Raw genomic sequence first — 14,024 nt, 5'->3', positions numbered from 1 at the left:
TAAAAGGGCAGGTGGGTTCAGCTTAACTCATTGTGACCCATGCTCATAATTTTCTGTGAGGTTTGGTAGTAACTTGTGGGTCATACTGAAGTTATTATATAGATATACAGTATACAGTATAGGATCTTATCCCAAGTTGTGATATATGAACTTAACCCAAAATCCTTGCATTTAAGCTTAATAGAATTCCATCTCATTTATGCTAAGACTGACAGTCCAACTCCTAAACCCATTATTATTATTAATATTATGTATTAGTTTATGAATCTCCTTTTACATGTTTCTCAAGGTGATTTACAAACATACCACAAAAATAGCTTTTGAAACAGTCCAAAACAGCAACAAATGAAGATTGGTTTAAAATAACACAAAAGGAACACCTAAGAAAAATGTTTTCATCCCACAGGGAAAGCACAGTGTGCTTATTCCAAGGTGCTTCCAATGAGTTCAGTGAGATTTACTTTCTGGTAAGTGTATAGGATTTCTGCCTTGGATGGCAATCCTATTTAGATTTATTTAGGAGTACATCCTATTGAACTCACTGGTTCCTTTCGTATCAATGTACCTTGGATTGGAGCATTACTTGGAATTTTGCCAGAATGATGTCAGTGTCGCCTACTTGGAAATACGTCCTGTATAAATTCAGTAGGATCAGCTTCTGATTAAACTGGCGGTAGAGCTGCTTTCACACAGAGTCTTGTCTTGCACTATCTGTACAGTTTGTGTATGTTGTGAATATGGAAGAGAAGAGAAAGGAAACAAATCTTCATTCTAACTTTTTTTTTTTGTTGCATTGACGTTAAAGTGGTTCGAGGCTCCTAAGCCTTTTCTCTTGCAAGCGCTGGGGTGCACCTGCTTGTGACACCCATGGGTTTGAATTATGTGGGTGATCAGATTTATATTTAAGTCCAAGGCCAGTTCCAGTATATGTGCATCTTATTTTATCCTTAAAACCAACCCTATGAGGTAAGTTGGTCTGAGAGCATCCAGTGCTCTTGGCGAGGCTGAGCGGAGAACTGAACTTAGTCCCTTATGGTCAAAGTGGGGATTGTAGCTACTGTACCGTACTGGCAGTGATTGATGGTGGATGGTCCTGCCTGTATTATGGTTACACTTGATTATGCTTTTTTTGGCTCTTCCTGTTGCTCATAATTATGTCAAATCATAGCTTGACTTGTGGAATACAGTTTCAGTGTGTTGGCTTCTATTGCTGACTTCCTAACCCGCCCCCATTTTGAGTCTTACCCAAGAGCAGTGAGAGAGATAGAAAGTAACCAGCTGAAACCTTTTGCTGTCTGGGAGATTCAGGGCTGAATCTTTGCCTGTTATGAAGGCAAAGTATTAAAAGGCAAAGTTGTGCCATTTGTACAAATGCAAGCACAAAACAGAAAGAGAGCTGTGCACATATGGAGCATATGTTTGATCCCCCCCCCTGGTTGTGTTAGGCAGCATTTCTTTATTATGGCTTCCTGATGGCTTCTATTGGACTACTCTGGGCTAGTTACAACTTTAGGCTTTGTTGCCTACCCTATAAAAAATATCAAGCCATTGGTTTTTCACTCAGCAAATGCACAGGCTGACTGGTTTGGATGGACTAAGTTGCAGTACAAATGGGCTATTCCATAAACTGTTCTTCTCTCTTATATTTAGTGATGACTCACATTTATGACTTGGGAACCCCTTCTCCATGGTTTTTTACTGTAATAACTTGAGATTGAATGATTAAGTTCTTTACAATTTAAGGTGTGTACAAGGAATGTGGGGACCACAGGGGTGGAGTTCTTTATTTCTGACTAATCTCATCACCTGGCAAAAGATATTCCATTCTTGCCAAGATTCCATGGGGTTGCTGTAAAATTATATTTTCATCTGCAGATGTCTGGTTTTTCTTTTGCCAGGTGATGAGATTAGTCAGAAATAAGGAACTCCACCCCTCCACATTCTCTCTCTGTCTCTCTCTCCTTTGGAATCAGGGTTATTAGAAATGTCAAAGTGTTGGGAAGAGAATGATTTGGGTGGCTATACATAGTACATCCTCGGGTTTCTAGGCGCATCAATAACTTTTGTGTCTTTGAGGGGAAATACCCTTTTTGTTCCCTTGGGATGGACAACGCATTTGATATCACTATTCAGTGTTCAGTCCTCATTTTCCTGCATGGACTCAGACTGGCAGCCCTTTTCTAGCTATGATTGCCACCTGTTTTCCAGCTGTGCTCTTTGTCTCTAGCAGTGCTTCTAAGCTTGGGTGCAACTTTACAGCATGTGAAGCTTTTACTGGCATGGAGATGTGATCTAAAAGGGTTTCACTCATGTCTACTGTGGATGTCACTCAAACACAAGCAATGTGACCGGCTGCATTATACCACAAATAAAATCTGTTATTTACTGTATCATATTAGCAAACCAACAAAGATGAGACATACAATTCAGCTGAAGGATCAGAAGACCCAATGGGTCAGATACTGAAGTCCATTCCACATGTGTTTGTTAATGTAGTCCAATAGTAATTCCACAATGCAGAAGTTCAAACAAATACTAAAGCAGGCATCCCCAAACTGTGGCCCTCCAGATGTTTTGGCCTACAACTCCCATGATCCCTAGCTAACAGGACCAGTGGTTGGGGAAGATGGGGATTGTAGTCCAAAACATCTGGAGGGCCGAAGTTTGGGGATGCCTGTACTAAAGTCCATTCCAAATGCATTTGTTCATGAAGTCCAAAAACAATCCATATGTAAGTTATTGTAATTTCATAAGATGACAAGGGTTCAATCCATATGTAGGTTATAGTAATTTCATAAGATGACAAACGTTGACAAGGATTTCTGGAATATTCTATCCTTGTTTCTGGGCTTCCTCAGTGATATAAATTCTAGATAATGCAGACAAATGCAATATAGTGATCTTGTACATTTTACAAGAATAATATAAAAATAATATAAATGCCATAAATAAAATATACATAGCAAATGTGATGTTACATAGCAATGGATCTATAGCAGGCATCCCCAAACTGTGGCCCTCCAGATGTTTTGGCCTACAACTCCCATGATCCCTAGCTAACAGGACCAGTGGTCGGGGATGATGGGAATTGTAGTCCAAAACATCTGGAGGGCCGAAGTTTGGGGATGCCTGATCTATAGCATTATGGTGGCTGTGATAAATACTACTGTAACAAACAGAGGTTATATAGATAAACAGTATAACTGTTTTGATTCCAGGTCTTGGCAATCTACAGAAACATACAACCTTTCTTAAACTGACCCTAAGTTGAATTGTGAAAACTAGTACACGAATTTATTTGTAGTTCATGGGTCATATGTTTGTGGAACCCTTAGGGTCACTTTAAGAAAGGTTGTACTGTATGTTTCTGTAGATTGCCAAGACCTGGAATCAAAACCATTATACTGTTTATCTATATAACCCCTGTTTGTTACAGTAGTATTTATCACAGCCACCATTGCTATGTAACATGTAACACAGCCAGTTACGTTGTTTGTGTTTGAGTTGTATCTTGTACGTAACCTTAGGTTTATTGTTGTGTTGTTAGGATTAGTGTGGATGTCAGGCTGCTGTCTAAACCAACAAAGCTGGTAAAAAGAATAGAGGCAACAATTTTGATGACTGTAGAAGTGCTCTACTAGGTACATCATGCTGTTTAAGGGGTCCCTTTGCCTAACCCTTTGGGCAAGTGATCAAACAAGCTTCCATTAACTATAGTTAAAATGCTTCCCATTTTGTCAAACCCAAGACACCATGCTTTGAAGTTGGGTTAATAACTTGGCTTGGTCTAAAGCTGTTTACTGGTTCAGACCAAGTGGGAAACTATTGTTTATGGAATACATCCTGGTTTGTTTTCCAGCTCATGTGAAGGGGTGAGTAAGAGGCTTGTTTGTAACTTGGTTTATTAACGGAGATATGATCATCGGAACTCTCTCAGTTGGATAACACTGTCGTTTCTGAAACAGAGTGTCAAATACTTTAAATAGGCTGCATTGCTGGGCTCAGTAGTTTTTTTTCTCTTGAAAGCTTTGGATTTTCAGTCATCTCTTATTTGGTAGTTATCAGAAGCTAGAGCTATCCTGCCTCAGCACATTTTGCTTAAGGGTTTGAGAGCATCTCATATTTATTTTCCCTTACAACACAGGCACTCAAGCTTATTTCAGTAAAAAAAGAAGGATCTATTGATTACTTGAAGGGTAGTGATTTCAGGACAGGGATTGGGAAAAATACACTCGTTCTTCAAAATTGTTTCATGAAAAATAGAAAGTCAATATACTCAAAGTGCTCAATTTAAACATATATTTGCCTTCAATAACTGAAGGCAAGTTATGCTTCACTTATCCTTTTATTATCTTGTGCTTATGATCTAGAGTACTGTAGTTTGATTACATAAAATGACAGTCTTTTTTTTAAAGAAGCATTTGTTTCTTGACTGAAGACTGAATACCTGCCTTTTGTTATTTATGAGAGTGAACAGAGTTAAGTGATATCCAGTGATATCCAGTGATATCCAGTGTCAGTCATACACAGAGCAGAGTCATTGAAATTCATTGTTTTCAGTGGGTCTACTCTGAGTATGAGGGACACGGGTGGCGCTGTGGGTTAAACCACTGAGCCTAGGGCTTGCCGATCAGAAGGTCAGCGGTTCGAATCTCTGCGATGGGGTGAGCTCCCGTTGCTCGGTCCCAGCTCCTGCCAACCTAGCAGTTCGAAAGCATGTCAATGTGCAAGTAGATAAACAGGTACTGCTCCGGCAGGAAGGTAAACGGCGTTTCTGTGTGCTGCTCTGGTTCATCAGAAGCGGCTTAGTCTTGCTGGCCACATGACCCAGAAGCTGTACGCCGGCTCCCTCGGCCAGAAAAGTGAGATGTGCACCGCAACCCCAGAGTCGTCCGCGACTGGACCTAATGGTCAGGGGTCCCTTTACCTTTACTCTGAGTATGCCAGCCACTGGATAGTATCCATGGTCTACACAGGAGAACTGGCAAATTTAGTAAGGCCACTTCTGCCTTTAAAAGATTCCTAGGAAGTAGCATGTTAGCAAATAACTTTGCTTACAGTACAGATTTAACCTTGTGATGAGCTTCCATATTTATTATTCTTATTTATTCACTCCCCTCACCTGCTGAACATGTACCATCAAATTGGTTTGTATGTGCAATCTCAGCAGGCATGACCCAGATACTTGCAAACTGACGTAAGCAGGGTGTATGTTGTTGCTGATCAAAGTGTTACTCCACTGATGAGTTGGTTGCAGGCTGAGCCCACTGATTTTCTGAATGCATTTACAGTGTGTGTGTATGTGTTGCAGCTGTTGTCAAGCAGCTGGTTGTTAAGCTGTGAAACATTTTCCCTAAGTAGGCACATGGTCTTGAGCACAATTGGAAGTCGGTTTTTCTTTCCAAGCATTCCCCACAGTTTATATAGTATATAGGAATGGATTTTCTTATTCATCACTTCTGGGCATTAAGGAAGCTGCCTTATATTGAGTCAGACTATTGATTTATCCAGTGCCATTTACACTGACTGGCAGCCACAGTAGCTGTCCGGGTTTTAGACAGGGGGTATTCACAGCCTTATCTGAGAACAGCCGCCGAGACCACATAACACTGGTCTTGAAAGACCTACATTGGCTCCCAGTACGTTTCCGAGCACAATTCAAAGTGTTGGTGCTGACCTTTAAAGCCCTAAACGGCCTCGGTCCAGTATTCCTGAAGGAGCATCTCCACCTCCATCGTTCTGCCTGGACACTGAGGTCCAATGCCGAGGGCCTTCTGGCGGTTCCCTCGCTGCGAGAAGCCAAGTTACAGGGAACCAGGCAGAAGGCCTTCTTGGTAGTGGCACCTGCCCCGTGGAATGCCCTCCCCCTAGATGTCAAAGAGAAAAACAACTACCAGACTTTTAGAGGACATCTGAATGCAGCCCTGTTTAGGGAAGCTTTTAATGTTTAATAAATTATTGTATTTTAATACTTCTGTTGGAAGCCGCCCAGAGTGGCTGGGGAAACCCAGCCAGATGGGCAGGGTATAAATAATAATAATAATAATAATAATAATAATAATAATAATAATAATAATAATATGAATCTGGGACCTTCTGCATGCCAAGCAGAGGCCCTTCTATGCAGCTATGGCCCTTTCCCTCTCCCTCTCCTCAAAAGTTACCTTAGAGATTGCTTTGTTTTGAAAACTCTGTTTGCTCAGTACATTTCACATCTGCGTGAGAGTTCATAGAGCTGTTTGTCAAAGCAGTTTTCAGTTAGGCATATTGTTTCTTTCAGTGGAATGGATCCAAATATTTTAAACAAACGTCAGATCTGATAGATTTCTCAATTACATCCGTGTGAGAAAATTTCTGTTAATTTTTGGGCTTGAAACACACCAGGGTTTTTGTCACTTTGTTCATGAGTTTTAAGCCAGCTGCTCGGTATTTTCAGTGTCAGGGTTTAGATAAGTTGAGTATCTTCTGTTTTATGTATTAGGAAGTTGCCAAAAGTGACTTCTAAGAAGGTAAAATTCCCAAAGGATGTGAAATTTAATGCATAACATGAAGATTACACATTTTCACACTCCCAAATGGCTATTACTAGTCCTCAAAGAGAGCTAGTGTGGTATCAAGAGGGTTGAACCTAAGAGTGGGAAGATGCAGGTTCAAGTCCCTTCCAAGGAATCTGCTCCTTGGGCCAAAATCCACATTAATTGGGGCAATTTCTTTAGGCCAACCAAAATATCACACAATATTCTGAAAGCTTTTTAGTTCTTGAAAACTGTTCATTGTAGTAGGTGGTCAACAGCATGATGAGAGAGCACAGGAAGAGGCAGAAAAAGGTTGGCTTCTGTTTAAGATATGAGGTTGCACTGAGGCCTGGTTTAGAACAAGAAGTATAACAATGACCAAATTCCCATTTCTAAAATCCAGCTATTGTTATAGCTTTTGTTCCCAATAGGCCTTGTTGCAGCCTGATATCTGCACCCTGAAGGACCTTACTTGAATGTCTGCTCCTACCGTTACTTCCACATTCCACCTTAAAGCTATGACTGGATGTTGGATGCAGTCTCTGTGGCTTAAATATCAGTCAACATTTCTTCGGCTTCCTCCCTCCTTCCCTGCCTGCCCCCATGATTGCTCTGTTTAGCAACTAGCCTGGTGGAATATTCTGGAGACCGTTTGTGATATTTGGGAAATTGGGCCAAAATGTCTGCTTTTACTTTTTGTGTTCCTTGGGCCAGCTGGCCTATCTCAATGCCTGTTGTGAGGATATTAGGAGGTGGGGAGTCTGTATTTTCAAGCTTTTCATTTTCCCGTGGTTCCTTTGCTGTTAGACTTTCATAGTCTGGTCTTTCTTAATCTATTTCCCTCTCTCCTCACTTCCACCAGACTCTCCTAATTAGAGGATTGAGCAACACAGCAACAGTTTTCCATTTTCCTGCAGTTAACCAAAGCTCAGGTTGTCGTTCCCTTGACTTAGGGAAGCTCACAGTGATATCTGCAACATCAGAGGGCATCAAAACACTAATGTGAAATGATTCTGGTGAGCATGGTCTGTTGTGGACCTGAATGAAATCTCTCCAGTGCCTGCCTCCCCGCTGGTGTGGATTTTTAGATGACTTGGAGAGTCAAAACATATAAGAAGTTTTTGAGGGAAGCAAGTAATGGTAGATAAGCCTAGGAAGGTTTCCTATTTTGGAATTGTTACTAGCTCTAATTGTCCAAAAGTTATAGTTGTCAATTTTTGATAGATGCTCCCAAAAGGACTATTGTTTCAGAAGGATGTCTCACTGTTTTTCCCTGTCTTGCTTCACACAGTTCTTCTGTTCCTGGTGATGCCATCAAATTGGTGCCTGATGTGGACTCATCCAAAGAGCCACTAACTACTGTTATCTCAGATGGACACAACACTGTTCTGGAATCTGCTGAGCTGACTGAAACAAGGTAGGGTGAGAAATCATTTGCAGATTTAGGATTTACCACCCATTGCCATTGGGGGCAGTTCCAACCATTCAGTGGTTCCTGGTGTTAGAGACAGACAATGGCCTTGTCCTATGGGCTACTAAATGGTCGGGAGTGACTATGTACCAATGAGTGGTAGTCTATTTTTAAATTTTTTGGGAGTGGGTTGGAAATAGGGCATATTTTGAATGTTCTAATTCAGTGCTGTTGGAATCCAGACACAAAGCAATCGTGAATGTTAGGCTGTAGTCTCAGGAGGACACTTCTAGCTAGAGTGGCATTTGCCCTGAATTAGAATGAACTATCTTGGGGAATGATAGAGTTTGGCAGTAGGTAGGAAGAAGTGCCATTTGTTCATGAGTGGGGAAATGGATGTAAATAGGCTCAATGCTTTTTAATCATACTTGGCAACAAGTTGAGAGTACATTCAGAACCATAGCTTTTGTTGTGTTCTGCATTTCAGAGGGCTGTTTACCCTTTAGAATCATATTTCTTACAGTTGGATTACTAAACAGCCAGGCTGTAAGAGCCCAGGCTATTGGTTTGTTTGTTTGTTTTGGCTATGGCTAGGTTGTCTTGTTCCACCTAATTTTTTTATCCTGCTTATTGTTGACTCTCAGCAGAGTTAGCAAACTGAGAAGAAGCCACACTAACCAAAAGTGTTTATTTCTTTGTGAAGTTTCTGCAAAGCTTGCCTCAGGGCATGTTCACTTACTCCCATTTTTCAGAAAACTGCAAAAATAGTGTGCCCTTTACTGAATTAATAAAATTAGGGAGTGGTGCATTACTGAGGTACCATCAGCAGCCCAAATATGCTTATTACAACCTTAATTTCTAGACATTAACCTGTTGCCATCCAGAGGGGATCGAGAGGCCAGCTGGCTAGCCCTCAGCTGGATCATGCTCTTCCAGCCGGCATGTTGGACGATCTCCTGGAGCGACAGAAGTCTGAGCACACTATATTAGCAGCACACTGCATGAACAGAAGCGGTGTGGAGAGGCTTGTGAAAGCATAATTACAAGCAGATTTATTGAGCATAAATCAGGACAAAGAAAAACAAGTCTCTCCTTCATCTCCTCAGAGTCTCAAAAGCAAAAGCTGTACACAACGGAAGTTCCCAGCAGACTGTGCTGGAACGTAAACAGACACGTGACATGTAACAATCTCACACGTCTGCTCCTTAAGGTGGAATGGACTATCCCAACTTAACCATGTTAATCCCTTGCAGCAAAAATGATGAAGTACTGGGCATCTTGACACTATTATAGCATAAGCTTTCGTGAGCCACAGACCACAGGAAGTCCATTTGATCAGATGCAAAAAGGCTTCTCCTGAGTTGCAGGTACATAAATAGATGGTAGAGGGGGGGGGGTGTTCAGTTGTAAGCAGTAGGGTCAGAAAGAAAAGAAATGCAGAAAACTACAGATAGTGATAATGTCCTTATTAACAATGCCCATTCACAAAAAACAACAACATTCAGACATTGCTGAAACAACCATTCACCAGCAATAAAAGGCCACACAATAGGGATACAGATACGGGGGCCAGAGCTTATGATAGACCCAGATGCCAACTCTGTCCCCATATCTACTCTGGCAGTACTATGATATGATCCCCCATATCACCACCAGAGGTTCATTAATCTGCTCATCTTCTAGTGTGATATATCTATCTATCATCTATCTATCTAGATATATAAACAATCATCATCACATTAACATCACAGCTTTCCTCCATCGCTCTACCATTCCCAGTTTTTCCCAGTGTGACCATAAGGTGACCATCCTTGAACTAAGTACTGTATTTTTCCATCTATAAGATGCCCCCATGTATAAGACACCCCCTATTTGGGGGGACTCCAATTTAAGAAAATGGGGAAAGATCTATCTGTGTATAAGACACCCCCAAATTTTTGACATTATTTTTTTAGGATAAAAACCTAGTCTTATACACAGAAAAATACGGTAACTTTCACAGTGAGTCTGCAGTGTTTTAAACAGGTGAATTACAGCCATCAAGAGGTTCAGTGCTGTCACTTGTGGGGTTAAACAGGTACAATGTGTTTTTATCGCACTGCACATGTGTACTGGCCTGTTAGTATCAGGATGCCTGTATTTTTTTTTTTTTTGTGAATGGCCAGTTGAGAATGCAGTTATAATCATCTGTACTTTTCTTTGTTTAATTTCCTTTTTAACATAAATGTTTACAGCCTCTGCATAGTGTGTGTTTGTGTGTGTGTGTGCAGCTGAATGAAGTGGACTGTAGTCCACAAAACTTTATGCTAGAATAAATTTTTTAAGGGTGCCACAAGACTCTTGGTTGTTTTTACACCTATTTCCGCATCCGTACCCAAACTATGTTTCCTCACCCACTCCACACAACACTATTTGCTAAAAAACCATAGCTCATTACAGATTATACAGTATATTAGGATAGTCTCCTTCAAGGGCTCCTTCAAATGGCTAGGAACTGGTATAAGCTTTAAAATAATATTGTTGGATGCATGTTGCTGCAAATCTCTGAGATTTAAAGGTATTTATGTTAAGCAGAACAGCCTTGCTACTGTTTGCTGCAGCAGCCTTGCTACTAAAGAAGCAGCATGGTAGATCAGTGTTTCTCAACCTTTTTTGGGCCACGGCACACTTGTTCCATGAAAAAAATCACGAGGCACACCACCATTAAAAAAGTTAAAAAGTTGACTATATAATTATGACTGTAAGAAACACTTGCCAATTGCTGTGTTGGTTGCAATCTCCTGTAATAAGGCTTCACAAGCCGCTGATTTCTCTGCCAGCACAATCCTTTGCTCAGCAAGTTTCAGGTTGAGCTCATCCAGCCAGCTTCTTTAAGTTTGTCTAAAACCACCCTCCAGTCGTTTGCACTGAGCTTTGGGAAAGAGGAGGAGAAATATTGCTTTCCGGCCGGTTAGCACGTCGCGGCACACCAGCCAGCGTCTCGCGGCACACTAGTGTGCCGCGGAACAGCGGTTGAGAAACGCTGTGGTAGATGTTAGAAAACCCATTTGAAAGTTGCGGAAAACAGGACATCTTTCTAGCAATGCAATATGCCGAGCCTATCGCTTCTGCAACATGGTAGCGAGGCTTTGCCTTTGTGCAACACAAATATACCATCTTCTAGTATGCCATCTGCTCATGAGTCCCCAGGGTCCATCATCTCCTGGATCATGTTTCAGTGTTGACTTTCAAGCATTTAGGAACTGTGGCTTTCAAGCAGGTAGGAAAAGGAAGTACCTTTTCACTGCCCGTGTTAGAGCGTGACTGTTTACAGAGAATCCAGAATAAATGGTCAAGAATTGGCTAATTTCTGTGGCTGTGCAGTTTGTGCCAATGGTTAGTTCTGGCACCTCCCAAGCTTCACCTTTAGATGGAAAAAGGAAGGTGCAGGGATAGGCAACAAGTACAATATTTTTGCATCCACCAAAGTCTCAACTTCTGATTTATGGGTTGTGATGCTTTTTGCATGTCTCAATAAATCTAAGTTGATAAATTCACCTCTCTTTAGACTAGTGCAGATTTTGAACATGGTGCCTTCTTGTTTGCATCAGTTCCCAGATTTATTTATTTTCGTGCCGGCCACTCTGGTCAGATGCATTATCTCTGTTGCCAGTTGGCAGTGATCTAATGTGGTAAAGAAATCCCAAGTGAGTCCTGGAGGAAGAGGGCCAATTTGGGATGGGTCAGTTCCCTACTTATCCTAGTCTGTCAATCACCAATCTGAGCATTACTGGGTTTCCAGAAGGGTACTGTATTTTTAAAAGCACCCTTACTAGATGGTGATTTGTAGGCAGTTTTGTAAAGCTCTTTATGCTCACTGATACACTTCTGCTAGATTCTTGAGCGACAGTCGTGGAACATAAAAAGAAATGAAGTGGCTGATGACCCGAAAGCTGTCATTCTCATTCTGGAGAAATACTGAGTAACCATGCAGAAGTACAAACCAATGCTTGGTCACAGGATGATTTTCCTACCACTGAAATCGTCAAATGTGAAGTGATCTTTCACAGCAATTGAAATCACAAGCAGGAACTTCTGAGTAGGGAGAAGGGTGAGGGTAACATGGTCTAGGTGGTACAAGCATGTTTTTATGTTGCTGTTTATGAAGAACAGAAGATTGCATTATTTTGCTGGAATGCTGTTTTGCCACTACTATGTTGGAAATGTTCTTTTTTCCAGGCAGTGTTTCCTTGGCATTTCTACCTCCTCCCTGGATGTGTGCTCTTGTGCTTTTTAATTTTTAATTTTTTAAATCTCAGGCCGTCACCTTCAGCAACGTCTAATCTGTAGCTGCCTTAAAGTGAATATATAAGTCCCCCTCTGCTCAGACGTGTTTTACTGTTAGGTTTGATTGCTGGCCCATAAAAGATGACCTCTAATTCTGATAGGTGGTGTGCATGTGTGTAATAATCAGGTCATTTTGTGCTAAATGTATTCCAGATGGCAGCGTGTAATAAGAGCTCAGATTCCAACCCTCCATCTGTCCAGTCAAGATATTATATCTTTGTTTTTGTGTCTCAAGGGCAACTGTCTCAAGCTCCATCCCTCTAACCCCCTAGTGATACCACAGTGCTCAGCGCAATATGGGGTCTCTGCATGGCAGGCCATGAAAATCTTTTTAATCTTCCAGTCTTTGACAGGGGGGAATGATGTATTCAACCAAGTGCTGTGATGAAGAGCTTAACATTTCAGCAGAAGTTCTCAAAACACTCTTCCCCCGACCCCGAAATAAGTATTTTAAATCTCAAAAGCATATATTTATAAACTAAACTCTGTACTATGGGAATAGTGATTGTTTTTTGGAACAACCACCACCATGCTTGGACACAAGAATATCGGGCTAAAACTGAGGTGGATGACTGCCTTCTTCCTTGGCCATGGAGACAGTTCCTCTTGAGTGATTGCAAATGGTTGTTTTCTGCATCCCTCATTCCTTCTTTTTCTCATGGTGTTCTGAAGCAACTTGTACATAAATAAACAAAAAAATGATATTCTGAATTTGGATCTCCTAGATTGGCATGGGTGGGGGGTGGGACTCAGGGAAGCATTCCCTCATGGAGCCAAATGTCATTGGTGAGCAGGGTCAGAGGCAAAAGTGAGAGGACCAACATAAGTGACCAGGGCCAGATTTCGGTTTGATGAGGCCCTAAGCTACTGAAGGTAATGGGGCCCTTTATATGTCCAGCTGTCCTTTGTCAACAACAAATTGTCGCTGTTTTTTGTGTTGAATATATGCTATATGGTAATTTATGGACCTAATCGGTCTATACACAACAGAAAACACTGTTGCTGTATGTAGGTTTGTTTTTTATCTTATATTTTGGAAATGTACATCCAGGGTTTTTTTTCCTTTAATTTTTTTTGGGGGCCCCCAAGAGAGTGGAGTCCTAAGCTATAGCTTGTTTAGCTTATACTGTATGTAAATCTGGCACTGTATGTGACTCTTACCTTTGTACAGTAGTCTGCATTCCAGCAATGCAAAAGCCAGAGTTATCTATGGACATTGGCGCACCCATGTCCCCCCTTCTACAATCAGGCAAGCAAGAGGCGTTATCACAGTTCAGTTACACATTCCAGCCAAGCCAAAAGCACTTGAATAGGTTCAGATCCAGAAACCAGGACAAAGGTCCTGAGAGCTCAAGAGAGAGGCCTGGAGGTGCTCCATTTGGCTCCCACTGTCCTGCCCTAGATGAAGTTACAGCCTCCTAAGTTAAATATAGACATGGGCATAGTTATTATTCTGGGAGGACATGGAAGTATGTGGTCTCTTTCTGGGTGGTAAACCTTTATAGGTCCAAACAGATTTAGAGAGTGTGCCTATCCACTATTGAAATTAATGGACAGTACACACAGTGAATTGAAGCATGTTCCCCTGGAAGTAAACCTCACCTAAACTCCCATGTCCCTTAAAAGTTCAGACCTATATGTTTCTACTCAGAAGTAAGTCAGTTCAGTGGGGCTTGCTTCCAAGCAAGTGTGTCGAGATTGCAGCATAGGTGAGGTGTAAATTGAGATTTCACAGCAGAGGCTGATCTAGATGGTTAAGAGTATTTAGCTGG

At 41.4% G+C, this 14,024-nt stretch overlaps 1 protein-coding gene across 33 annotated transcripts in view; it reads left to right on the top strand.

Annotated features, from left to right (window-relative positions):
- Positions 1 to 14,024, top strand: part of TACC2 (transforming acidic coiled-coil containing protein 2) — a 173,719-nt gene that overhangs the window by 49,877 nt on the left and 109,818 nt on the right. For 32 of the 33 annotated variants that reach the window (XM_088670478.1, XM_088670475.1, XM_088670479.1 and 29 more), the window contains one exon: positions 7,807 to 7,932. The exons of the other annotated variant lie outside the window; for it this stretch is intronic. In XM_088670478.1, the coding sequence (XP_088526604.1) occupies positions 7,807 to 7,932 (126 nt within the window). The remainder of the gene's footprint in view (positions 1 to 7,806; positions 7,933 to 14,024) is intronic. 33 annotated transcript variants of the gene reach the window in all.

This window comes from Zootoca vivipara, chromosome 5, assembly GCF_965207765.1.
Source record: "Zootoca vivipara chromosome 5, rZooViv2.hap1.1, whole genome shotgun sequence".
NCBI lineage: Eukaryota > Metazoa > Chordata > Lepidosauria > Squamata > Lacertidae > Zootoca > Zootoca vivipara.
Note: the sequence above shows the minus strand (reverse complement) of the source record. Positions and strands in the feature narration are given on the sequence as shown.